This window comes from Tachyglossus aculeatus, chromosome X3 (assembly GCF_015852505.1).
Source record: "Tachyglossus aculeatus isolate mTacAcu1 chromosome X3, mTacAcu1.pri, whole genome shotgun sequence".
Classification (NCBI taxonomy): domain Eukaryota; kingdom Metazoa; phylum Chordata; class Mammalia; order Monotremata; family Tachyglossidae; genus Tachyglossus; species Tachyglossus aculeatus.
In genome coordinates, this window is record NC_052099.1 from 2,262,046 (window position 1) to 2,289,833 (window position 27,788).

The 27,788-nt window shown below is 47.2% G+C and overlaps 1 protein-coding gene across 1 annotated transcript in view; it reads right to left on the reverse strand.

Annotated features, from left to right (window-relative positions):
* Positions 1 to 1,779: 1,779 nt before the first annotated feature.
* Positions 1,780 to 27,788, reverse strand: part of FARS2 (phenylalanyl-tRNA synthetase 2, mitochondrial) — a 271,576-nt gene continuing 245,567 nt past the window's right edge. Inside the window, exon 8 of the mRNA XM_038770346.1 lies at positions 1,780 to 2,075. Coding sequence (XP_038626274.1) covers positions 1,937 to 2,075 — 139 coding nt within the window. The 3' untranslated portion in view covers positions 1,780 to 1,936. The remainder of the gene's footprint in view (positions 2,076 to 27,788) is intronic.

Sequence of the window (27,788 nt, forward strand, 5' to 3'; positions counted from 1 at the left end):
CTCCTTAGGGACGAAAGGCAAAGGAACCCACTCCTTGAACAGGGAATGCTAAGCAACTGTTTCAGGTAAAGCAAATGAAGTCAGTGGTTGAAGCGGCGTGGCTCAGTGGAAAGAGCCCAGGCTTTGGAGTCAGAGGTCGTGGGTTCAAATCCCGGCTCCGCCACTTGTCTGCTGTGTGACTTTGGGCAAGTCACTTAACTTCTCTGGGCCTCAGTTCCCTCATCTGTAAAATGGGGATGAAGACTGTGAGCCCCACGTGGGACAACCTGATCACCTTGTATCTACCCCAGCGTTTAGAACAGTGCTTGGCACACAGCAAGTGCTTAACAAATACCTACATTATTATTATTAAAGTCAAAGACTGTGCCCCTTTTGTCTATGGGTTGCCTGCCATTCCCCTGTTAGTCAACAGTAGTGGTAATATTGGGTACAGAGCACTGTACTAAGCTCTGGGAGAGAATATCCGGGTGGCCCTCGTCCCTCGGCAAGGTGGCTCACAATCTAAAAATAAAGAGGAGTGAGGGGACTGGCGACAGATAGATAAGGGGAGATGAAACAAAAGACTACAGGAGCATGAAGACCAAACACAAAGCAGTCGGGTACTACGGCAGGTGGAGTAGAATCTCAGGCTCCCCGTGGGTCAGAGTCCCCAGTCACAACCGTAGCCCTCCGGCAGCAGCCCCCCGGTCTTCCGGAGCTTTTCTTCCGGAGGTTTAGGGGAGGCGATGCCAGGCTGCGGTTGCTTTTCCCCATCCCGAGGGGCCGGTGGGAGGCAGTCTGGGATGGAAACTCTCCGTGACCCAGGGGAGAGCCGGTGAGGGGTCCCGGGCAGCCTAGTACAGGGGAAGGCTGAGGGCCCTGTGAGCCGTAATTGGAGGCTGAAGGGGGGCAGCAGGTACCCGGAGGAGTCGTACGGCCATCTGATGGAGAGGCCCGGGGCACGACTGGCTGCGGTGTAAGTCCACTCAGGCATCCCGCGGTGCACAGGGCATGCTGGGAGCAGCCGCAATGGGGAAGAAGAGTCCTGAGCGGGGGCCCTGAGGCGACAGCACAATACAGTACAATATAATCAGCTCAGACCCACTCCCTGCCCCATGTGGGGCTCACAACCTAAGCGGGAGGAAGAAGAGATAATGAACGTCCATTTTACAGATGAGGAAACTAAGGAACAGATAAGCAAAGTGGCTTCTGCGTCGCCCTGACTTCATTCATCCCCCTTGCAGCCCCACAGCACTTATGTCCATGACCCTAATGCAATTATTTATATTAATGTCTGTCTCCCCCTTTAGATCGTAAGCTCCTTGTGGGCAGGGAATGCGTCCGTTTATTATTGTATCGTACCCGCTCAAGGGCTTAGTAGAGAGCTCTGCCTACAGTAAGCGCCCCAAAAATAGGACCGACTGACTTGTCCAAGGCGAGACAGCAGGCAGGTGATGGGACCAGCATTAGAACCCAGGACCTGTGACTCCTAGGATTTGGCTCTTTCTGCTAGGCAATACTGCTTCTGAGGTGAGCCCTGAAGTGGGCCCTTTTTGAAACCCAGCCAGAAGCAGAAGCAAACACTCCTCTATATTTGGAGTTTGGAACTGTGTCCCTGCTTCGCTTACCTCTAAATATGGATGGCAGGTATTGTGAACAAGGGAACACACCTGGCGTTTGTATGTTAATAAACCCCGGGGACCTATTGACCATGCATAGACCCACCAGGCACATCTTTTATAGCGTTAACAGGTTATTGCCTCTTCCCTCTTTTCCCCTTCCCAAAACAAAAGGCAAATATCCACAGTAATCTTTAATTCTCTTAAAGCCCTGAAAGCAATCCATTTATCAAAAGCTGTTTGGCATTCACATGCAGACCCAGTAGCCTTTCCTGATTTGGAAAAATCTCCCCGAGGCAGGTGGCCATTCCCGGTAACCCAGCTGAACCATGGGGACGTCAAAACCTGCCTTCCACTCCCAGCACCTTCACGACTGCCTTCTGAATGGCTCCATGAACCTGGGCTACCTCTTCCTTGGTGAGCATCTTCTCCTTGCGGTGGTAAACGATGCGGTAACAACGGCTGACCTTCCCAGTCCTGGAAAGAGGAAAAGGAAAAGAGAGGGATGAGAAATGATCTCACAGTGAATGGCTGGTGAGATTATACCTGGTCAAACTCCCTGCATCTGCAACGGGTGGGGCAGTGATTGTCTCTCCTCTTTTAAGTATGGATGTGCACAGCTTGGAGAGTTCGCCCCTTCCCTTGGCAGGTTCTCTAAGTACCCTACGGCCAAAGAGTTCCTCCTCCACTGAACCAAACCCTTCCTTGCTATAAAATGCCAGTCCCTTTCCTGTGATTCAGTGCTCCACGAGGCAGGAAACGGCTGGTCACAGTCCTCCTCATAATACCTGAAGGCAGTTATTACGCTTCCCCCCTCTCAGTGGGCAACTGGAGGTTCTGGTTGGCCAGTCCACAGCTACCACAAGGCTAAATCTGCCCCTGGTTTCCGACATTTGGGTATTAGCGAAATATTCCACCCCGCACCCCCTCTTCACTGTCAGGGCTCGCCAGTGGTCCAAATGAGGCCTCTGCGGTAGGCCAGGGCGCAGAAGTTGGTCTGTTCAGGATTAGCCAGCGTGATGGTGCCAGCTTCTAGGGCACCTGAATTCCTCCTGCGCCCTGGCCACCCCTCTTGGGTAGGGCTCAACAGTGGACATGCTTCCAATGGTAAAGCATGGAAGGGCTGTGAAGACAATTTCACAGCGTCAGTGACAATCTGCTGGGCTACGGTGAACCCCGGAGACTGGGTCTGAGGGTAAATCCTCACGGCTACCTCAGCTACCTGGGAATCGTCACCTCTCCCCATGAAGCCTAAGACAATTTCTCACATTATCTCTGGGTGATGGCAAATCTATTGGCCTGAGGGATCGACACACTTTGGCATTCAGTGTGGTCCAAAGCCTGGAGCAGTGCGGCCTGGTGGAAAGAGTACGAGCCTGGGGGTCAGAGGCCCTGGGTTCTAATCCCAGCCCTGCCGCTTGCCTCGTGTGTGACCCTGGGGAAATCACTTAACTTCTCTGTGCCTCAATTTCCGCATCTGTAAAATGGGAATTCAATACCCGTTCGCCCTCCTACTTAGACTGTGAGCCTCACGTAGGACAGGGACCGTGTACGACCCGATTATCTTATATCTACCCAAGTGCTTAGGACAGTGCTGGACACACAGTAAGCACTTAAAAATACAATAACAGCAACAACGACGATGACGATGAGGATGATAACGACTCCCTGTAGATTTTTCCACAGCTCCAAACTTGAGAAATGGTAAATTTTCCCCTCGGTTTTCCTTTGGCGCTACCTAGGGCCGAGGCCGGACCTGTGGCGAGCATCCAAATCAGGAACATCGAGTTTGGTGGGTACCGCTGCTCTCTGCACCGTAAACATGTAGTTTCCGGGCCCCCGCTCCTTTCTCTTTTCATTAAGCCTTAATTGATTTGTGTCCTATGTATTCTGAGCCAGCCTAGGGCTTCCAAATAATGAAACACAGTAAATAACAAAACACGGCTCAGCAGGGAAAAGGAGGGGCCGGAGGGATGTGATTTGCTGTGACTAGAAAAAAAGGCAAGGCAGGAGTTCTCCAGATGGAAAGCCTTGTTTATAGTCCTTTGACCGTTTCCCTAAATACTTCTGGTGGAAGAGGCTTGAAGGGAAGTAACTAGTCCACCCTCCCTAATAGCTTTTATAGCCATTAGGTCTGCAAAAATGATGCCAGGCTTGCAGAGCCGCTGCTCGTATTCATCTCCTCTCCTACTGTTCCTTGAACCCTAAGTCTGAGGATATGAGCATCTACCTCGGCAACTCCGAGTTCTCCCCGTATATGAAGCTGTCACAAAACCCAACACGGATGACACAGAGGACGGAAGATGATGATGATAATGGTATTTGTTAAGTGCTTACTACGTGCCAAGCACTGTACTGAGCGCTGGGGCAGATACAGGGTAATCAGGTTGTCCCACGTGGGGCTCACACTTTTAATCCCCATTTTCCAGATGAGGTAACTGAGGCACAGAGAAGTGGAGTGACTTGCCCAAAGTCACACAGCCGACAAGTGGCGGAGCCAGGATTAGAACCCACGACCTCCGACTCCTATGCCCGTCCTCTTTCCATTAAGCCATCAGCAGTGCACTGAAAATTCTAGGAGTGTGCTCCTAATCGTTTCCATTAATAAATCGTATTTATTGAGCGCTTACTGTGTGCAGAGTGCTCTACTAAGTGCTTGGGAGAGTACAAGCGCTTGTAGAATTGGTACACATTCCTGCCCACAATGATAGTGTTGAGTAGAGTTTCCCACTGAACATAATCGCCGACATAATCATGGAAATAATAGCCCAGAAGTGGCGAGGTGACGGTTGGGGGATATAACCTGGGGCGATTTGAAATTAATCGGGGAAGGCCTCTTGGAGGAGTTGGGGTTTCAGAAGGGTGATTTCGAAGGCTGGTTTAATCCTCACGTGCTGCGTTAAGTGGCCTGACTTCCTGCCGGAGGATGATTTGGCTTTGGCAAGAGGGGCAGTGCGTCCCCAGTCCCCCGTTTCAGCTCCAAATAGCAATGGGGCTGTTGACCGTGGAGACGCCGGGGCACCCCGGTGCTGTATGGGGACGAAGGAAGGCCTTCGAGTTGTTTCAAAAAATTAAGAAACAATTTGGAAGAAAAATCACATACTTAAAGAAACTTGCTTAAAGCAGGCTGTTGGCTAAAGTCGGGAAAAATTAAAACAGTTTTACCATAAGTCTGCACTTATACCAACAGCAAACTGTGAGCTCCTTGTGGGACAGAGACTGTTCTGACCTGATCAACTTGCATCTACCCCAGTGATGAGCGCTCAATAAACAGCACAATCATGTATTAAGCTGCTAGCACCAAGCAAAATAATAACCGGGGTATCTGTTAAGTGCTTACTTCGTGCCAGGCATTGTTCTAAATGCTGGGGTGGGTACAAGCAAATCGGTTTGGACTCAGTCCCTGTCCCACATGGCGTCCACAGTCTTACCCCCCATTTTTCAGATGAGGGAACTGAGGCCAGAAAAATGAAGTGACTTGCCCAAGGTCATACAGCAGATAAGTGGCAGAGCCAGGACTAGAACCAAGGGCCTTCTGACTCCCTGCTTCAAACCGCAAAACTGATCACTTTCGCTTATAGTTAAAGACTATAAACCAATCAAAGAATTTTTGCTAGGAACAATGTGTGGAACATTTGCCCCATTCATCCTAAACGGTAATCCAGCAAAAATAAAACTCTACAATACCCTGTCTTTGCTCCCGAGAGGTAAAATCCTGTCACATTTATCTTTTCACTTACCTTGGCAAACTACTAGTGACCAAGGTAGGAGACGTACTATGTCGTCCCTATTCCGTGGCTAGGAAAACCAAGATAAGCTGACAGACGTTCCACGGAGTTGGTCATCATCACTACCAGTTTTTCCTGAGCACCTTCTGGGGGAGAGCACTGTCATGGGTACCTGCTGTGTGCAGAGCACTGCACTATGTACTTTGGAGCATACAGAAAAAGCAGCTGACGTGGGCCTCCCGGGAGTTCAGACTGGAGCCCAAATCTTCCATTCCCCAGCCCAGGGCTCTTTGAAAAAACTGAAGAACCTAGAAAATTGTAAGTAAAACCTGCTGGTTTCTGTGTTCAGCTGCTTGTTGTCCTCAAGCCTTCTCTTCTATTTGACTTCCGGGGCCAATTAATATACTGAGAAAGCTAATAACCCGGGCCTTCAACAAACATCTTTTAATAATGGCATTTATTAAACGCTTACTATGTGCAAAGCACTGCTCTAAGCGCTGGCGGGGGGGAATACAAGGTGATCAGGTTGACCCACACGGGGCTTACAGTCTTCACCCCCATTTTCCAGTTGAGGTAACTGAGGCACAGAGAAGTGAAGTGACTCGCTCCAAGTCACACAGCTGACAACTGGCGGAACCGGGATTTGAACCAACAACCTCTGACTCCAAAGCCCGGGCTCTTTCCACTGAGCCACGCTGCTTTTCCTCCTTTCCTGCCCGAGTTTCCAAAGTCCTGCCAGCAATTTTTCAGTTAACGGGCCCCACGTACTTTCTCAAAAACCTGAAAATTCGGTACCGATCTTTCAGCATTTTTCCACAATCCTAATCTGACTCCCGCTCTACCCTGTCCCAAGGCTCTGCAGCTTCTCAGAGGGGCAAGAGGGGCACCTAGCCTCTTTTTGGCTGGCTCTGTAGAAGGACCGTGGCTGAGGTTTCTTGAAAAATGGTTTGGCTGTGAGTATCCCAGTAGTCAGGACTGTGTGCATCTAAAGGCCTTACTGTGGTTATAAGGAAGAGAATGGGGAAGGGCTATAAGTTTCCAGTTGTCTTAAATAATAGATTAAAGAAAGGAGGCATAAATATTTAGCAGGACTTCTTTGTTCTCCACCTTTTTTTTGGACCAGCTACATGGTTCAATTAATGAGTACAAAAAGACTTACTAAAAATAATGTCGCTGTCAAATTAAAAATGTATCCGATAATGGGCTTAAAAGGGAATTTATAACAGAATTTAAAACCATCAAGCCCCGTAAGAAAGAAGTCAGGCTGGAGCAGAGCGACAGCAGGGGCCAAAGTATTTTCTATTACACAACCATTGGGTTCACATTGGCAACAGAACATGCTGCAGTCTTGGAAAAAATAAAAGCAAGAACCCGTCGAGGGACACGGCCAAAAAAATAATCTCCTGCAACAGTCTCAATGGTTTGTCTTCCCCTCTCTGTGCACACAGCCGTTGTCCGGTGTCCTTGGGACGGTCAGCTGTCCCAAAATAGACACTTTACGATCCAAGCGGCACAGCGGTACGGCCGGTATACGACCAAGGCATTACTCAACAGGTCAAGATTGAATAGGCGAGGCCGTCACAGGGTACCTTTCCGGATGCCTCTTGCTTCTATCCGACACGAGTCTCAGTGTGCCCCGACACCAAGCTTCGGAAGGCACCAAATGATAATAATAATAACGTTGGTATTTGTTAATCAATCGTTCAATCAATCAATCAATCAATCATATTTATTAAGCACTTACTGTGTGCAGAGCACTGTACTAAGCGCTTGGGAAGTACAAGTTGGCAACATATAGAGACAGTCCCTACCCAACAGTGGACTCACAGTCTAAAAGACTGTTAAGCGCTTACTATGTGCCAAGCACTGTTCTAAGCACTGGGGGAGATACAAGGTTATCCCACGTGGGGTTCACAGTCTTCATCCCCATTTCACAGATGAGGGAACTGAGGCCCAGAGAAGTGAAGTGACTTACCCAAGGTCACACAGCTGACAAGTGGCGGAGCCGGGATTAGAACCCATGACCTCTGGCTTACCACTGAGCCACGCTGCTTCTCATGTTCATTAATTCTTTCAATCGTATTTACTGAGCGCTTACTGTGTGCAGAGCACTGTACTAAGCGCTTGGGAAGTACAAGTTGGCAACATATAGAGACGGTCCCTACCCAACAGTGGGCTCACAGTCTAGAAGATCATCCCACCTCAAAGGGGAACGCATCCAGCCCATCAATCTGCTACAGTTGACCCCTCCCTCAGCCCCACAGCACTTCTGTACATATTCGTAATTTATTTATTTATTTACATTAATGTCTATCTCCCTCTCTAGAACGCAAGCTCATGGTGGGCAGGGAATGGGTCTACCAGCTCTGCTACACTGTATTCTCCCACATGCTTAGTACAGTGCTCTGCACACAGTTTTGTGCCTGTCTACATGTTTGACTGTCCGTCTCCCCCTTCTAGACCGTGAGCCCGTTGTTGGGCAGGGATTGTCTCAATCTGTTGCCAAACTGTACTTTCCAAGCGCTTAGTACAGTGCTGTGCACACAGTAAGCACTCAGTAAATGCGATTGAATGAATGAATGAAGAAATCAATAGACTGACTGATTGCTCAGAGAGCAGTAAATGGAGAAATGCGCAGTGAATCCAGGATGCCACTTGCTCAGCAGGACTGGCCCAACCAACCCCATTTTGGGCCTGATGCCAAATCTCTTTGCCACCGACTCGGGCAACACCTTCTTCACGAGGGACTTTTGGAAATCAGTTGGTTGACATTTGAAAATCATTACAGATACACGGGTGTTCAAAGGCCCTTAAATAATAAACTCTTTTACAGCACATTGAGGGGTCCTTATTAAATGCAAGCCAAAGGGAAAAGATGCAACTAGAATGGGGTAGCGTTTGGAGTGAGAGAACCCAGCTCCATCTTTGTCGTGGCATAATGGTTTTACTTATAAAATAATAATAATTCTGGTATTTGTTAAGCGCTTTCTATGTGCAAGGCACTGTACTAAGCGCTGGAGTGGACACAAGCAGATCGGGTTGGACACAGTCCCTGTCGCACAGGGGACTCACAGTCTCAACCCCCATTTTACAGATGAGGTAGCTGAGGCACAGAGAAGTTAAGTGACTTGCCCAAAGTCACACAGCTGACAAGTGGCGGAGGCAGGATTTGAACCCATGCCTCTGACTCCCAAGCCTGTGCTCTTTCCACTGAGCCACGCCGCTTCTCTACGAAGCTATGATCTCGCTCACCAGATCTGGTTTTGAACCGTAAAGATGCCTCATGCTCTTACTGCTTGGCTCAGTGGAAAAAGCCCGGGCTTTGGAGTCAGAGGTCACGGGTTCAAACCCCGGCTCTGCCAATTGTCAGCTGTGTGACTTTGGGCAAGTCACTTCACTTCTCTGGGCCTCAGTGACCTCATCTGGAAAATGGGGATTAAGACCGTGAGCCCCCCGAGGGACAACCTGATCACCTTGTAACCTCCCCAGTGCTTTGCACATAGTGCTTAATAAATGCCATCATAATTAAATGCCATCATTACTGCTTCTATATTCTTTTCTCCAAGAATGCTGTCCCCCGGAGTAAGCCGCAAGATGCAAGCCCAGTGCAGACTTCTAATCCAGTTCTTGAGGAAAGAAGACTGGGGGCAAGAGACCCCAAAACGGTGTTGAGTTTCAAATACACATTTTTCATTTCTGCTCTCGTTCCGTGTCGCTGGAGAGGGCCACGGGGACCTGTGCTTTGCAGGTGACTTGCGTTCTGAGCCAAACGTTCACTAAAGTCCAGAGGGAGCTCTGAAGCCCCCAGGACTGCTCCAATTTTCACAACCCGGAGCTTCTGACTGAGCGGGACACGCCAAGCCCCTGAAATACATACAGACCAATAGGTTGCCCGTGGCCTGGAGATCAGCTGAGCTACACATCCACGGACCCCCACTGGGCTTCGGAAGTGTAAAAAGTGAAAACATTTGGCTTGAGGCCAGCTGGGGATGGATGCAAATCGAATTTGGCCACAGGACCCCACTCCTACTGTACAACCAGATTCTTCTACTCCTGGCCAACCCTGCTCCCTTTGGTTCTCTTCCCCCCGACCCCTCCGAGGGCACCTGGAGTCCAAATCTTCCCTAGCAGAAGTTGCCCGGAGGCAAATCCTGCAACTCTGATAGGAGACGCAGCAGCATGACCTAATGGGCAGAGCACGAGCCTATGAGTCAGAAAGACGTGGGTTCAAATCCCAGCCCCGCCACTTGTCTTCTGTGTGACCTTGGGCAAGTCACTTAACTACTCAGTGCCTCAGTTACCTCATCTGTGAAATGGGGGCTTCATGTGGGACAGGGACTGTGTCCAACTACCTTATACCTACCTGGACACTTAGTACAGTGCCTGGCACACAGTAAGCACTTAGCAAATGCCATAAAAAAAAAATCCTCGCTCCTCACTTTCACACTCAGTCTCCTACTAAGACCTATAGATTTTTCCTCAGAAATATTGCACGGCGCTGTCCCTTCCTCCCTACCCAGTCTTCACTCTGGTTCTAGCCCTTGTCCTCTCGTGATCGGAGTGTGGCACTGGTCTCCTCGATGGTCTCCCCGATTCCAGCCTCTTCATCTTTCAGTCCACACTTCACCCTGTTGTCCGTCTTTCAGTCCACACTTCAAAACCCTCCAATCTTTGCCCACCTCTCCGCGTCGAGTAATGGGCTTCATGGCTTTCCACCACTTCCCTTTACCTTATTTTTCAGCTCTCCTCATCTGCTACTTCCTTGCCCACGTGCTTCGCTCCCCTCAAGCCCAGCTCCCGGCTATAACTCACTCTCATCTTGCCGACACCTGACCACAAGTCCCGGGAGCCTGACCCCCACTTTCCCCACTTTCAAAGTCCTCATAAAATCCCACCTCCTCCATCAAACTTTCCCTGATTATATATAATTACTTGAAATCTTGTTAATCCATTGGCTGTCTCTTGCACTTATTTCTTTCTTTATGGCCATCCTCAGCATTTGGGTACATATGCATAGTCAATATTTCTTTATCTGTACACTCCCGGTGGGCAGGGAAAGTGTCGTGTGTCTTTTGTATTTCCCAAATGTTGAAAACAGAGCAATGAAATCAGTAGGCACTCAATAATTACTACTACTAAAGAGAAGCAGCTTGGCCTAGTAGAAAATGCACAGGCTTGGGAGTCAGAGGAGCTGGTTTCTAATCCTGGCTCCGCCACTTGTCTGCTGCGTGACCTTGGGCAAGTCACTTAACTTTTCTGTGCTTCACTTCCCTCATCTGTAAAAGGGGGATTAAGATTGTGATCCCTCCGTGGGACAGGGACTGTGTTCAACCCGATTTGCTTGTATCCACCCCAGCGCTTAATACAGTGCCTGGCACATAGTAAGTGCTTAACAAATACCACAATTATTATTGGTGTTATTACTACTGCTGTTACCATTAAACAATAGGTTACTGATGTTTAATGTTTGAGAATTTATAATAAAAGGAATTTCACATTACTTTCCCAGAGGATCTGGAACAGCTACTAATTCACAACATGTCAGTCAATGGGAAATGACACAACCACATTTTCAAGTTGTATCCTGCAACTATAAACCTTTTTATTTCTAATGTTTCACGAAATGTCATATGGCCCAATCAGATGAAAAAAAGGAAGCATCATTGGAAGATGAAGACGAAGATAAAGGGGTTGTCATTTGAGTAACAGTGTTGAGATTGTTTCATGCCCTATATACAGCAAGAAATCAGTAATAGGCTTCAGTGGCCACTGCCTCTTCACAAAATGTGCTTGCTTCTGACCTGGGACTGAGTGATGTGAGATCCTGTTGAGGAAACTGCTTTTCAGGCCAAAAAACCTGGCAGCCTTCAGTAAAACTCTTTTTGCCTGAAATGCATGACAATGACAAGAGTTGAAGATTCAATGTTTAATAGAATTGATTTTTTTTAAAGATCTACCTGTAGTCCGTTCAGCCAAAACCTGTCAAAAACTCAAGAATACGGTGAGATTTAGCCAGTGGCTTGGAAATTTGGGCTCTAGACTGGGTCACAGCTGGAGCTGCATGCTTTAGAACCCTTTTAAACGCCTGGCCGACAGCCTGTCAAGAAAAGACCAGAAGAACTACACAACTCAGGGTGCAAAGGCAGTATACCTCCTTTAAGCCATTGGGAGCATTCTAGGAATAGCTTGGCTTCTCTGCCAATAATGGAAGAGCCATATGTGGCTCGACCCTCCTCTGGATGGGGTGGAGTTTACTGCAGTGTTCTGCACACAGCAGACACTCAATAAATACTACGGCATTGGTTGATTGACTGGGAAAAAAAGGCTGGCGTGTTGTGTTGTTTACCGCTCCCCAAGAACGCAGCCAGAAAAATTCCTTGTGGTGAGTTATCTCTCTCTGCTTAGACCATGCCTGGACAAAAGGGAAGTTACAATGAGCTAATTTGGGGTCATTTATACCGAACACTTTTCCATTCACTTTTCTCAAGAAAAGTCTTCAGATGCCAACCCCCCCTTTTTTTTGGGTACAGTACGTGTCCAAACACATAGCGAGTGGCTTCTCACTATGTGTATCAGAAAATTCATTCATTCAATCGTATTTATTGAGCGCTTACTGTGTGCAGAGCACTGTACTAAGCGCTTGGGAAGTACAAGTTGGCGACATAATCAAGATTTGCATTTGTAGCTTTTAATTTCAGTGTCATTAAATATCATTCCATATACCTCCATCATTCTCTCTCTATTGATAATCCTTCCAATAAGCAATTTTGATTGAATCTTGACTTTGGCTATTATTCTCTTTGGGAATCCAGTTCAACCACAGTGACTGGGGTCTTTGCAGAGCTGCGGGTTATTCTGAATATGAGGGTCCTGATTTTTGTCCTTTTTAGTACTAGTTCAGTGCTATTAGGCGGCCCTAACCTTACTCTCATGAATCAAAAGCTTTTGAATCTAACAGATCAGTTGAAAACATGATGATCCCATTTAAACTAGATGAATGCCCATCCTACGCGGAGTAGCCAAAATGCTGGATTAGGTTTCTAATTGGATAAGTCAAATTGACTGCCCCTAAACCTACTCCCCAATCACAAGTTATGGATTTGATTGAGCTCATGAGAGGGAAGTGCTTTCAGGACTTCTGTAAAAATCCCCAGTATGAAGTAAACAACAGAGTCGAATCAGTTAAATATGTCTTTTCTCCCAAAACACTGAGAAGAACTCGTCCTTTCCAGCTTTGGCACTTCCCCCATTTCGAAAAGACATCCTGAATGTGTCTTTCTATTTTTTTTTGTGCCGAGAATCTCAGAGAAGTAATTCTCCTGAGCTAGAATCTGACAAGAGTTAATGAAAAACAATTGGTGGAGAGCAGCGATGCCAATGGCTACGGGCTTTTGTTTTAAGCAAGAAGAAAAGAGAGGTTATTGGAAGTTTTGAGGAGGAGAGTGACATGGGTAGCTACATGCATGATAAACCACAGAGGACAGAAGCTAATAATAATAATAATAATTATGGTATCTGTTAAGCCCTTACTATGTGCCAGGCACAGTACTAAGCGTTGGGGCGGATGTAAACAAATCGGGTCGGACACAGTCCCTGTCCCACGTGGAGCTCACAGTCTGGATCCGCATTTTACCTCACAGATGAGGTAATTGAGGCACAGAGAAGTTGTGACTTGCCCAAGGTCACACAGCAGACAAGTAGCGGAGCCAGGATTAGAACCCGTGACCTTCTACTCCCCAGCCCGTGCTCTATCCACTACGCCGTGCTGCTTCCAAAAGAAGCAGGAAGACCAAAAGCAGGAGAAAGAGTGCAGAACTACTGAGCTGTAGTTGGTGAGGGCTTGCCCCTGCAAAGTCCTGCAATTTACACCTGACTGGAATGATTTCCAGGCAACAGTACGTGCCCGCTTGCCTACTTTTCAGAATGAGGAAAACAATTACTGCAGATCCTCTGGAGCAAAGTCAGAGCGGGGAAGGCCAGTTGGCTGGAGTGCCCTGTCCAGGGGCTGGGCAAACTAAAGCTACAGAACTCAATTCGGGCTATTCCTATATACTTTCATTCATTCATTCATTCTATCGTATTTATTGAGCGCTTACTGTGTGCAGAGCACTGCACTAAGCACTTGGGAAGTACAAGTTGGTAACATAAAGAGACGGTCCCTACCCAATAGCGGGCTCACAGTCTAAAAGGGGGAGAGAAGTGAGAGGGGCAGGAATCAATCGTATTTATTGAGCGCTTACTGTGTGCAGAGCACTGTACTAAGCGCTTGGGAAGTACAAGTTGGCAACATATAGAGACGGTCCCTACCCAAACAGTGGGCTCACAGTCTAGAAGGGGGAGACAGAGAACAAAACCAAACATATTAACAAAATAAAATAGAATAGATATGTACAAGTAAAATAAATAGAGTAATAAATATGTACAAACATATATACATATATACAGGTGCTGTGGGGAGGGGAAGGAGGTAAGATGGGGGGGGATGGAGAGGAGGGCGAGGGGGAGAGGAAGGAGGGGGCTCAATCTGGGAAGGCCTCCTGGAGGAGGTGAGCTCTCAGTAGGGCCTTGAACGGAAGGCATGGAAGACACGGGCTGCAGGCTGCACTTGTGTAGATGAGAAGACCTCACCTGCCTGATTTATATTCCCACTCACCTAAACCCTCTGGATTTGGGAAGAGTGAAAGAAAAAAAAAATATTAACGCTCACAGTGCACTGCTGAACACCCAAGGTAAAAAAGATGGACAGAGAGATGGAAGCTTTCAGTAAATGTGTTATTTGACTGTACAGCTGGACAATTTCTTCCTCTTGGACAATGAAACAATTACTGAGAAAGGTAATTAGTGACTTTCATTAACAAAATCTCTCACGCGCATACACACAAACCCCTCCTCCCCTACCCCAGCTCCCCTAGGGCTCTTAGTACACTATTCGGTCAGGGAAGTTGGTTTTCAGGTAACAATAAAAGAGGCTGAGAGTGAGTGAGAGAGAGAGAGAGAGAGAAAATACCGATTCCAAGAGGGCTGACTGGCTGGTTTATCCCACACCAGACACAATAGCTGCTTTAAATGCACATGCCCATCATGCATGCCACAGACATGCTGGAGCCGTCTGACGCAGAACCTCGCTTCCGATTCCTTGCCTAAGATGCTATAAGGCAGCTAAGTGGATTCAGGGAACTGCGGAGTCATTGTCATGAAAGATCAAGTTGCTTCGGACTGATGATGAAACCGATATTGCCAGCGCCCGAGAACGTTTTCTCTGGGATTAAAAAGGGAGCACGGAAGCAAATGTGTGCAGATGTCGCGTGTATCGGTTTTCAAGAAAAATGAGTAATTAAAAATTAACAACCTACAATTACAAAGCATCCACAACATTATTTTGCCATTTATCTTTTAATTACAGATGTTCCACGGTGCGGACTAAGCTAGTTATGAAATCTGCGCAGACTTTTAATGGGGAGAGGGGAGTGGGGGTGGAGAGAAATACAGTCAATTCACGGCACTTCTGTATCAGTTATGACACATTTTTCACATCGAAAGAAGACGGAGGGTCGGGGGTGGGGGTGGGGGATTCTTCAGTACGTCATATAAATCATTGATCTTTCACCTCTCAGGACATTTTTACATTCCGACCGAGATGCTAAATGAATCCAGCCCTTAACGTCTGAGCCCAAATTACAAAACCACCACTGTGCACATAATTCATCCTGAAGTAGCAACTCAATGAAAAGCCCAAGGCACAGCTAGTCTGAGGACTATATTATCTTTCATCCACGGTAAGGATGATTAGTAGGGGAAATGTCACATTCATGGTGTTAAAAAATGTTCGGTAGAACACGCACGCCCTTGGGCGTGAACTGGGGGAAAAGAGATCAGAGCGCCTCTCCCTTGGTGATTTCCAGGGGCCCTTTTGAGTGATTGATAATTGGAGCTTGGTTTGCTCAAGGTGACTTTGTGGAGTCACCTGGTCACTGATTTAGAGTCCATGCCAGCTGTTCTTGGGGGTAGAGGACCAGTTCCTGTTTGTAGCTGGGCCAGCCCCCCGAGGCGCCAAGAATTCCTGTCTGAGTTCTTCTGTCTTCTCCAAAGGGCCACTGGTGATACACAAGATGGGTGTGCGCGTGTGTCGGAGCAGGAGGGGGGTGGCATGATGATGATGATGGCATTTATTAAGCGATTACGATGTGCAAAGCACTGTTCTAAGCGCTGGGGAGGTTACAAGGCGATCAGGTTGTCCCGGGGGGGGGCTCCCAGTCTTGATCCCCATTTTACAGATGAGGTCACTGAGGCCCAGCGAAGTGAAGTGACTTGCCCAAAGTCACACAGCTGACAGTTGGCGGAGCCGGGATTTGAACCCCTGACCTCTGACTCCAAAGCCCGGGCTCTTTCCACTGAGCCACGCGGCTTCTCATGTTCTCCCCCTGCCTTCTGGGGAACTGAGGAGCAAAGAAGTTGGCAGGGAATACGAGTAGACTAGACTGTAAGATCCTCTGTCGGACCGTCAACTCCTTGAGGGTAGGGAATGTGTACACTAGCTTGACTGTGTTCTCCCAAGCACTTAGTACAGTAAGCACTCAATAAATGCCCTCAATAAAAGCACTCAATCAATCAATCAATAAATAAATAATCCACTGATTATTTAAACCAATCTCCTTGGGGGGATTTATTGGCTAGTGACGTCCAGAGATTGTAGTGTGCAAACGAATCAAATTCTTATTTTTGGTCATTCTTACCCCTCACTCATTAGGAAAGCTGAGCCCGCCAGACGGCTCTGGAGTCTCGGTCTTCCCACCAGCAACTCTTCACGCAGCACCACTGCCTTCCTCAGGAAACTGCCACCCTCAGGAAAAGAGGGCCAAGCATCCCAAGAGCAGGGTTTTAATCGATGAATCGACAGTGTTTACTGAGGGCTTACGTGTGCCGAGCACTGTACTAAGCGCTTGGGAGAGTACAACGGAATTAGCAGACACGTTCCCTGCCCATAACGAGCTTACAGTCTAGAGGGGTTTTAGATTCAGGTTTACTGTTCTCCTTGATCGCTGCCTGATTCCATCAGCAGAGGAAACCGCTCTGAAGATTTTTAAGTTAGAATTCAACACCTTCAACAATTTTATGGAAAGACTGATTTCCCAGGTACCTAGTACAGTGAGACGCACTAAGCAGGCACTCAATAAATGCTGCTTGAGGTTTTGGAGGGACAGAGAAGAATGGACTGTAGAATACCGCGCGGCAGCCAACCAAACAACACAGCAGAAAGCGATGACTGGGATGAAGGCTCTAAGTAGCTAAAGCTAAAAATAGGGGAGAAAGAGTAACCTCCCTAATTGACAGAGGGTCTAATAATAATAATGATAATAACTGTGGCATTTACTAAGTGCTGATAATCAGGACAGACATAGTCCTTGTTCCACGTGAGGCTCACAGTCTCAGGGGGAGGGAAAACAGGAATTCAATCCCCATTTTACAGACGAGGAAACTGAGGCACAACTGAAGTTCAGTGACTTGCCCAAGGTCACACGGCAGCCCAGTGGCAGAGCTGGGATGAAAACACAGGTCTCCTGATGCTATGGCCACTCAGCCTCTTTCCACAAGGCCACTTGGACCTCTGAAGCTGCTCAGGATTCTCTATCACTTTGTTTCCATCTCACCGCCGGCAGCCGGAACGGCCCATAGTCTAAGACCGAATAGCATCGACTTCCTGGTATGGTTCAAGCAAAGCACATCCTGGCCTTAAGTGTAGTTAAAATCTACAAGGATAAACGGAAGCGATGGAGAAGAAAGGCTTGGGGCAATGCAGGGGCAGAGCTCAGCGTGGAAAGGCGCATGCAGGCTGAGTTACAGTAAATATTTTCTCTTGATGGATCTAAACGGCTTTGGAAAAAGCTTCCCGAGGGATGTGGTGTAATTTTTTTCCCATTTGCCATTTAAAAGCTGCTACACCATATATAAGATGAAGAACCCAAGCAGGGAATACTCCTTCCCAGCCTGGCTTTTTCCATCTCATTTCTGTTCCTTCATTTCTCGCTTTGGGGAAGTAAGCAACCTAGGGCCTCTCTGTCTTGCTTCAAAGGATAGTTTGGGACAGGATTCCCCGTGTCTTGCTTTTCCTTATAACGGAAAGGGACTAACTTTTTGGCCTAGATCTTACCGGCTACTCCCTCCTGATAATAATAATTGGGGTATTTTTTTTTAATGGCATTTGTTAAGTGCTTACTATGTGCCAGGCACTGTACTAAGAGTTGGGTATTTACAAGCTAATCAGGTTGAACACAGACCCTGTCTCACATGGGGCTCACAGTCTTAATCCCCATTTTACAGATGAGGTAACTGAGGCACAGAGAAGTGAACTGACTTGCCCAAGGTCACACAGTAGGCAAGTGACCAAGCCAGGATTAAAACCCAGGCCGGGGCTCAATCCACTAGGCCAAACACTGTGCTAAGCTCTGGGGCAGACCCAAGATCACCAGGTTGAGCACAGTCCCTGACCCACATGGGGCTTACAGTTGCAGGGAGCAACTCAGCAGCATGGCCTAGTGGGTACAGCCCGGGCCTGGGACTCAGAAGGACCTGGGTTCCAATCCTGCCTCTGCCACTTGCTGCTGTGTGATCTTGTGTAACTTCTCCGTGCCTCAGTTACTTTATCTGTAAAATTGGGATTAAGGCTGTGCGACAGGGACTTTGTGCGACCCCAGTTTCTTGTATCCACCCCCAGCGCTTAGTACAGTGCCTGGTACATAGTAAGCGCTTAGCAAATACCACAATTATTATTATCATTAGTAACTGCCCAAGTCCTATTTGATACAATATATTGGATGTGCTGAAGGGAGGGGGTTTGTGCGACCCCAGTTTCTTGTATCCACCCCAGCGCTTAGTACAGTGCCTGGTACATAGTAAGTGCTTAGCAAATACCACAATCATTATTATTATTATCATTAGTAACTGCCCAAGTCCTATTTGACACAATATATATTGGATGTGCTGAAGGGAGGGGGTTTGGAGGAGTGAATCGTACAGTACAGAGAATATTTTTCCTCACCAGGGAAGTGAGGCTAAGTGCCTAATGTCTGAGGTGCCTAAACCGGTCAGCTAGTTCCACCTACCAGCCATCTCTACTGTCTCCACATCCATCCGATTAGGCAAGAGCTTCCTTAACAGAGATTCACCGCCGGGGTCAGGGTCAGCCAGCGCGGGAAAGTGCCCAGGGCAGCAGGGTCCCAGTTAGGCCTCGCCTTGGGCCAAGTCAGGGGTCTCCTGCCCCACTGGGTTGTACTGGATGGAAGGAAGGACCTATTCTTCAACCATTCAGTTGGTAACTGGTTAGTGCTGTTCAGAAACAAGTGAGATCTGTCCACCTTCTTTTCATTTAGTAACCGGTAGCTGCAGTAGTAATAGTATTTAAGTGCATACAGAGCACTGTAAGTGCTGGGAAAGAATACACAGTCACGGTCCCCTGTCCCTCAGGGGACTCACAGTCTGAAAACAGAAAGGGGGTGGAGGGCACTGGGAACGTGTATGTGAGGGGAGAGTAAGGGAGATACAAAGAAAACATAAAGGCAGTAGACAAAGAGAGCAGTTGGGCACTGTGGCGGGAGGAGCGGAATCGCAGGCTCCACGCGGCTCAGAGTCCACGGTCGCAACCGCGGCCATAGCGAGCACTCCAGCGGGAGCCGCCCGGACTTCCCGAGGATTTATGGATGCGGCGCCGGGTGGCGGCCGCTTTTCTCCATCCATCCCGCTCTCTACAGGTGCAGCCCCGTCCATTAGTTCTAATAATCCTCCGAGGCTGGGAAGCAGACTTTTCTCCCTTCCGATGGGGGACATTAGGTTAAGCTTAGACACCGGACCCCTTATTCTGGGTGGAGTTTTTATAGCTGTCAAAGGGAAGTGCGGCAGCACACATGGAAAGCTGGCCTACTCTATTTTCGCAATGCAGCAGTCCTGTAGGTAAACCCAGGCTCTCTGGCCGCCGGAGCCTTGGACCGGGGGCAGTGTGGACTAGTGGAAAGAGCATGGATCTGGGACTCGGAGGATCTGGGTTCTCATCCCAACTCCATCACTTGCTTGCTGGGTTAAGTCTCCTAACTTCTCTGTGCCACAGTATCCTCATCTGAAAATTCCTGTCCCGCCCCCCTTCCTACTTAGACTGCGAGCCCCATGTGGGACAGTGACTGTGTCCACCCTGATTATCTTTTATTCCACCCCAGTGCTCAATACGGTGCTTGGCATATACTAAGCGCTTAACAGATATCACAATTATTATTATTAGTTAAACGTGAGAAGTCCATACTGGCTCTTGTAAGAGGATGAAAACCACTATACACACTAGGGGCTTGATTATACCAATACGATGATAATACCTTCAATTTCTATAGCACTTGTTTTTCCAAAGTGCTTTTCTACATCAATTCTGTAAGGTAATTTTCCAAATTTCCATGTAAAAAATGGAGAGACAGGCATTATTATGGCAATTATATAGCTTAGGAAGCTAAGCCCAGAGAGACTTAAGTGACTTGCCCCAGTTCAGAGTAGGTCAGTAGCACAGCTGGGATTAATTCATTCATTCAATCGTATTTATTGAGCGCTTACAGTGTGCAGAGCACTGTACTAAGCGCTTGGGAAGTACAAGTTGGCAACATATAGAGACGGTCCCTACCCATTAATGATAATGGTGGTTTTTGTTAAGCGCTTACTATGTGCCGGGCACTGTTCTAAGCACTGGGATAGATACAAGGTCAACAGGTTGTCCCACGTGGGACGTAGCACTCAGGCCCTCTGACTCCGACCCACGTTCTTTAATAACGGTAATAATAATAATAATGGTATTTGTTAAGCACTTGCTATGTGCCAAACACTGTTCTAAGCGCTGGGGTAGATACAAGGTAATCAGGTTGTCCCACGTGGGGCTCACAGTCTTAATCAGCTTACTGTTATACTGTACTCCCCCGAGCACTTAGTACAGTGCTCTGCACACAGTAAGCGCTCAATAAATACGACTGACTGACTGACATTTTTTTCTCCGAGGATTTCTTTCACTTTGCCAGGTAGCCATGCAAGGTTTCTATTTGTTTATTGGTGATCTTGTTTTGTGCCACACATTCTTTCCCGGGGCTCTTATATGACCTTTTAAAAGCAACGTCCAAGGTTACCGTTTTTTCAGTTACCCCTTGCCCTAACAACAGTTCAGATTTTATCATCGCCTCCTTTATTAAAAAGTAATAGTCTTAGGGTTTTTTTGCTTTCCCTCCCCAGCAAAAATAGTAAATCAAGCAATGGTATGTATTGAGAGCTTAACCATGTGCAGAGCACTGTATCCAGCGCTTAGAACAGTGCTTGGCACACAGAAAGCGCTTTACAAATACCATCATTATTTTTATTCAAGCACTTGGGAAAGTACAATAGAGTGGGTAGACATGATCCCTACTCTTCAGGAGCTACTAATCTAGTCGGGGATTGAATTTTATTTATTTTATCTCTTTATTTTTTTATGGTATTTGTTAGGTGCTTACTATGTGCCAGGCACTTATTAAGCACTGGATTGAATTTAGCATAATTGAATTATGATTTCTATTACAGAAGGTAGCTGAACCTCAGATACTCCCGTCCCAGGTTTTGCTATGTAGGCTCTAGGATTAGTTCTTCTGTAAAAAGTCATTTTTTCTGCCCCCAAATCTTCCCTCTACATTTTGTTCCGATGAGTTATTCAGCCAATCTATGTGATAATAATTGAAGCTTTCCAGAATTACTACCTGCCTTCAGCTACTTCTTTATGATGTGAATCTCTTTATGACTTGTACTTGGTAAACTGCAAATATGCCAGAATAAGGACGTTATCTGTCTGGGAACAGAATCAAGGTCAGGACAACCTTCATTTGCTCCTTTATGGATTCATTTTAGAATTTCTCCAGGGTTGAGAATTGCTGTCCCAAAGACTGGCTGTGTGCCTTGGAAAACTGGATAGAGTTTCTTCTTTCATTGTGCAGGAAAAGTTTACTTTTCCCCTAAACCACTACCTGTCAGTGTAAACTTCCCTGTGCCTCGGTTGCCTCATCTGTAAAATGGGGATCAAGAGCGTGAGCCCCAGGTGGGACAGGAACTGTGTCCAACCTGATTGGACTGTATCTACCCCAGGGCTTAGAACAGTGCTTGGCACATAGTAAGCGCTTAACGAATACCATCATTACTATTATTGTTGTCAACAAAAGGAATCTGAGGGAAAAGAAACAGCCCCTCTATTAAGCATCCAGCAGGGGTGGCTTCCGTCAACCTGGTGTGGGAAATTCTGTCACTGTTCCAGAAATAATAATATTTAATATAATATAGAAATATAAATAATAATAATACATAATAATAAATAATTTAATATAATATAGACATATAATAATATTTAATAATAAATAATTGTGGTTTTTGTTAGGCGCCTACTATATGCCAAGCATGGTACTCAGTGCTAGGGTAGATACAAGATAATAAGGTCCCACATGGGGCTCACAGTCTAAAGGAGAGGGAAAACAGGTATTGAACCCCCATTTTGCAGATGAGGGAACTGAGGCACAGAGAAGTTGAGGTCACACAGCAGGTAAGTGGCAGAGCCGGAATTAGAACTCAGGGCCTGTGACTCCTAGCTCTGTGCTCTTTCCGTTGGGCAACACTGCTTCCCTAAATCTTTTAAATACCCTGCCAGTAAGAAAGGCAGATTAGCAGGCCATCTATCAGGCAAGCCGCTTTTTCAGAATTACACAAAAAACATTCTGGTTCTCTAGCAAAAGCCGAAGTAATAATATCTTGTGGAGCGCTACAAACCTAAGTATCAATTGATGAAAACAATGCTGATGATGAACAAACGAGACCCTAACAGGAACTAGTTGCAGTCAATGGGATACCTGGGATTCCCCCATTTTGGGGGCAACTATTGAATCCCACATGCCATTTTCATACTGCCAAACTGCCGCTACATTAAACAACCTTCCTCTGCACTACAGATTTATTACTCTATTTATTTTACTTGTACATATTTACTACCCTATTTATCTTATTAATGATGCACATATAGCTACAATTCTATTTATTCTGACGGTTTTGACACCCGTCTCCATGTTTTGTTTTGTTGTCCGTCTCCCCCTTCTAGACTGTGAGCCCGTCGTTGGGTAGGGACCGTCTCTGTGTGGTGCCGACTTGTACTTCCCCAGCGCTTAGTACAGTGCTCTGCACACAGTAAGCGCTCAATAAATACGACTGAATGAATGAATGAATGAATGGTGTTTCTGTCCGACCTCTGAGCCGCCTTTCGCCAGCCCTCCCGAGCAGCACGAGGCCACGAGCCGAGCCGTGGGTTTTCAAATAGGGCATGCCCTTTCCCTCAGGGCTCAGGATACCTAGGAGGTGCTGGGCCGCTCTGTTGTGTCACCGCTCACAGCCCTGTAAGGCAGGTGAGGCCTAGCAGTTACTTTTTGAGTGTGGACTCCCCATTTTCATTCTATCTGCAAACAACTTATTTTCGGCCAGGGCAGGGATCCACGCAGGTGCGCCCTGAGATTGCCTGCCCGTTTGCTGCCACCACCTCCTCTCTCAATCGATCAGTGGTATTTATTAGCACTTAATGTGGGCACAGCACTGTCCTAAATGCTTGGGAGAGCACAATACAGAAGAGTTGGGAGAGACATTTCCCGCCCACCAGGAGCTTACGGGCTAGAGAGGGAGACAGACATTAAAATAAATTATGGCTAGGTACATAACTGCGGTGGGGCTGGGGGAGGGATGAATGCTTAGTACCCCCAAACAGGGAAGAATTTGAGGTTCAGCTAACTTCTTCTACCCCTGCTGGGTGGCGGCTGAGAATGGGAGGGCATCATACGTAGTGGCTAGCCTTACCCTGCAATGGGGAGTCTCACCGAATTATCAGTTCACCGTGCACAGACTCCTCAGGAGCTCTCTTTACTTACAAGCCAATAAACTAGTGTTTATTTGATTTCACAGCTTCAACAGCAACGGGAACTGAACAATGAAATCTTCAACCAGATCCAGCAATAGACATGCTCCCCGACCTTATATTCGTTCCTGATCTACAGCTGGGAGGGGTCCTGAGGCATGAGCAGTTTCCTCAGCTTCCCTACCCCAGTACTTAACAAAGTGCTTGGCACATAACAAGCACTTAACAAATACCACAATTATTATTATTACTGTGTGAGTCTGGCCTGGACCAGCCCAGCATAACAATGAATAAACCGTGAAAATCAACCGTGAAAATCAATCAATCAATCGTACTTATTGAGAGCTTGCTGTGTGCAGAGTACTAAGCACTTGGGAGAGTACAACTGTGAGCCCCCCAGGAACACTGTGAGCCCCCCGGGGGACAACCTGATCACCTTGCAACTCCCCAGCGCTTAGGACAGTGCTTTGCACATAGTAAGTGCTTAATAAATGCCATTATTATTATTACTACAACAGAGTTGGTAGACATGTTCCCTGCTCACAGCAAACGTACGGTCTAGAAAATGTGTGGAAGTGCAGGGAAAAACATACTCCCTATGTCCCTCCTCACCTGCATTTGGAAAATTGGACTCTGGACCAGCTTCTCAGAGTGGCGAGGGGCCTGAAACCCACTCCTTTTGCCACACCGCTAAAATCCTCCCTTTCCTCTCCATCCATTCGGCTACCACGTTAATACAAACACTCATCCTATCTCGCCCGGATTACTGTATCAGCCTTCTGTCTCTCCCCACTCCGGTCTATATTTCACTCTGCTGCCCGGATCATTTTTCTACAAAAACATACCACCCCGCTCATCAAAAAACTCCAGTAGTTGCCCATCCACCTCCATATCAACCAAAAACTCCTCTCCACTGGCTTTAAGGCACCTTGTCCCCTCCTACCTCTCCTCACTTTTCTCCTTCTACAACCCAGCCCACACACTTTACTCCTCTAGGGCTAACCTTCTCACTGTGTCTCAACCTCGCCTGTCTCACCACTGACCCTGGCCCACGTCCTGCCTCTGGCCTGGAACGCCCTCCCTCCTCTAATCCGACAGACAACGACTCTCCCTCGCTTCAAAGCCTTACTGAAGGTGCATCTCCTCCAGCAGGCCTTCCCAGATTAAGCCCCAGTTTTCCTCACCTCCCACTCCCTTCTGCGTAGCCCTGACTTGCTCCCTTCGCTCTTCCCCCCACCCCAGCCCCGCAGCAGCACTTATATACATGTGTGTAATTTTGTAGATTTGTACTGATGTCTGTCTTCCCCCTTCTGGACTGTGAGCTCATGGTGTGCAGGGAATGTCACTGTTTATTGTTGTACTGTACTTTCCCAAGCGCTTAGCACAGTGTACACAGTAAATACTTAATAAATACGAATGAATGAATGAAAGAACCTACAGTAACTGCTCACCCATCTCTACATCAAACAGAAACTCCTTACAACTGGCATTAAAGCACTCAAACAGCTTTCCCCCCCACCATATCTCACTATTCTCTTACTTCAGCCCAGCTTGCATATTTCACACTTCTAACACCAACTTGCTCTCTGTGCCCCAGTGAAGATGATGATGACAGCCCAATTGCAGCAGTCTATTTTCCTAACACTGCCCGGAGCCCTCTAAAAATCCAGGATTGTCCAAGAAACTCCATGATGTTTGGTCAGACGCGTCAAGATTAGGCGCTCAGGGGTGTTAGGAGAGTCACACTCATTACTGTTCCTTTTTCCACCACCATTAGGGTTAACAAACTCACTCTCCTACTTATCAGAGCCAGGTGGATGAGCGGATACCCCTGAGAGTCATTTGGAAGTGCAGAAACCCGGAACCAACTGAATAAGTAGTTACCACAAAGAGCACAGAGCACCTGACCGTGTGGTTTGCATTGGGTGAAAAAAAATCAACGCTTCCTTAGCTTGTTATCCCTCCCTGTGCAAAACTCAATGGATGTTCGATTCATAGATGAAAAAGTGACATGATTCGTGAGGACTGAAACCCGGACGAAAGAATTAGAAAACCCATACTGATTGAACTTCTGCCCACAAATCCAATGCTCTGCTGACAGGGATAAGTTTAGGCCAACAGGGAAATCTAGGTTTGAGGGTTATCTTAAGCATCAGCTCTAGCTTGGGACCCTCCCTTCTCTTGCCCCTCCACCTTCTTTATGCATGTCCAAGCTCAGATTCTGGAATGGGATAAGGACTTTGGAATTTTCATTGCTTCTGTTCGTAGACTATTTTGGGAAATAAGGAAAACTCTGCTATAGAATGACTAAATTTAAATGCAAACAATCAAAACTCCAATTAAATATTTTCATTGGGTAAATGGCATAGAAAACAGGTATATTTGTCTTTTAAAATTACTTTAAGTACCTGAAGATTTAAGCCTGTCTGTTTTTCCTCCACAACATTTCTCAGATCTGCCTGGAGATCTCCATCCTGCTGCCCTCCTAAACCCAGTTATGTGTCATATCATGTGTCGGGAAGCAGCGTGGCTCAGTGGAAAGAGCCCGGGCTTTGGAGTCAGAGGTCATGGGTTCAAATCCCGGCTCCACCACCTGTCAGCTGGGTGACTTTGGGCAAGTCACTTCACTTCTATGGGCCTCAGTTCCCTCATCTGTCAAATGGGGATGAAGACTGTGAGCCCCCCCGTGGGACAACCTGATCACCTTGTAACCTCCCCAGTGCTTAGAACAGTGCTCTGCACATAGTAAGAGCTTAATAAATGTCATTATTATTACTATTCTTATTATTATTATTATATCCCGGACTTGACTACTGCATCAGCCTCCTCCCTGGCCTCCGGGCCGGCAGGTCTCCAGCCTCTACCCTCTCTGCTCTACATTTCACTCTACTCCGCAAATCATCTTATGTCTCTCTCTCCACATTGTACAGAAACTCCTGTCCATTGGCTTCAAGCCCTCCATCAGCTCACTCCCTTTCACCAATCCACTTTTTCCCCCCTAAGAAGCCTCAGCTTGCACTGTCCGTTCATCCCGAGCTCACTCTCCCACAGTGCTTCGTTCTTACCTTCTCCCAATTCTGACCCCACCGCAAACCCTTCCTCCTATCTGGAACTTCCTCCTCATTCAAATCTGCCAGATTTTTTCTCTCCCCATATTCAAAGCCCTTCTGAAATCACACCACTTCCAGGAAGCTTCCCTGAATGAATTTTTCTTCTCCCAGGTTACAGGCTCCAAGCTATCATCTCAGCACTTTGGCACGTACAATCTCTCACTGCACTTTCAACCACCTTGACTTAGATCATCAATCAGTCAATTAATCCAATTGAGCATTTACTAGATGCAGAACACAGTATACAGAGTTGGTAGACACGCTGCCTGCCCACAGTGAGCTTACGGTCTAAAGGGAAAGACAGACATTAATATCAATAAACAAATCATGGATACGTAGTGCTGTGGGGCTGAGGGAGGGGTGAATAAAGGGTGCAAATTCAAGGGTGATGCAGAAGGGATTGGGAGAAGAGGAAATGAAGGCTCACTTGGGAAAGGCCTCTTTGCAGAGAGTCAATATGACTTTTAAGGTGGGGAGAATGATCCTCTGAGATGAAGAGGGAGGAACTTCCAGGACAGAGGAGGGATGTGGGAGAAGGGCTGATGGTGAGATTGACGAGATTGAGGAACAATGAGTAGGTTGGCATTAGCAGAGTGGGCTGCTGTTACTGTGTTATCAGGGAGATAAGGTGTCAGAGACAAGGTGATAGAGTGCTTTAAAGCTGATGGCAAAGGAGCTTCTTTGTGATGTGGAGGTGGATGGGCAACCACTGGAGGTTCCTGAGGAGGGGGGAAACATGGACCAAAAGGTTTCGTAGAAAAATGATCCGGATGGCAGGGTGAATTATGAACTGACATGGGGAGAGACAGGATGCAGGGAGGACAGCAAGGAGGCTGATGCAGTAATCAAAGCAGGATAGTAATCAACGTGGTAGCAGTTTGGATGGAGAGGAAAGGGCGGATTTTAGTGATGTGCAGGTTGAACCAACAAGATTTGGTGACAGATTAAATATACTTGATTTAAGCACTCTTCCTCCGTTCTGTAAGTTACTAGGTGAAATCGAAGCTCCTTAAGTGCAGGGATCATGTTTCCTACATATACTGGGCTCTCCTGAGCGCTTAGTATAGGGTTCTGCCCCCAGCAGGTGCTAACTGGCTACGATTGATTGACAGATAGCACCATTTACAGGGTTTTCATGTCGGTGAGTACGGGAATGAACTTCTGGGCATACTTCTCATCTTTCTTCCCAACCTCTCTCCTCTGCCCCAGTTTCCCATCACTGTAAACACCACCACCCTTCTTGTTACGCAAGTCTGCAATCATGGCATTGCCCCTGACCCATCTCTCTCATTCAACCCTCATTTTCAGTGAGTCACTAAATCTTGTCGATTCTACCTCCTCAACACCTCCAGATTTCACTCCTTCCTCTCCATCCAAACTGCTACCGCATGGTTCAGGCACTTGCCATAATCAATTACTGCATCAT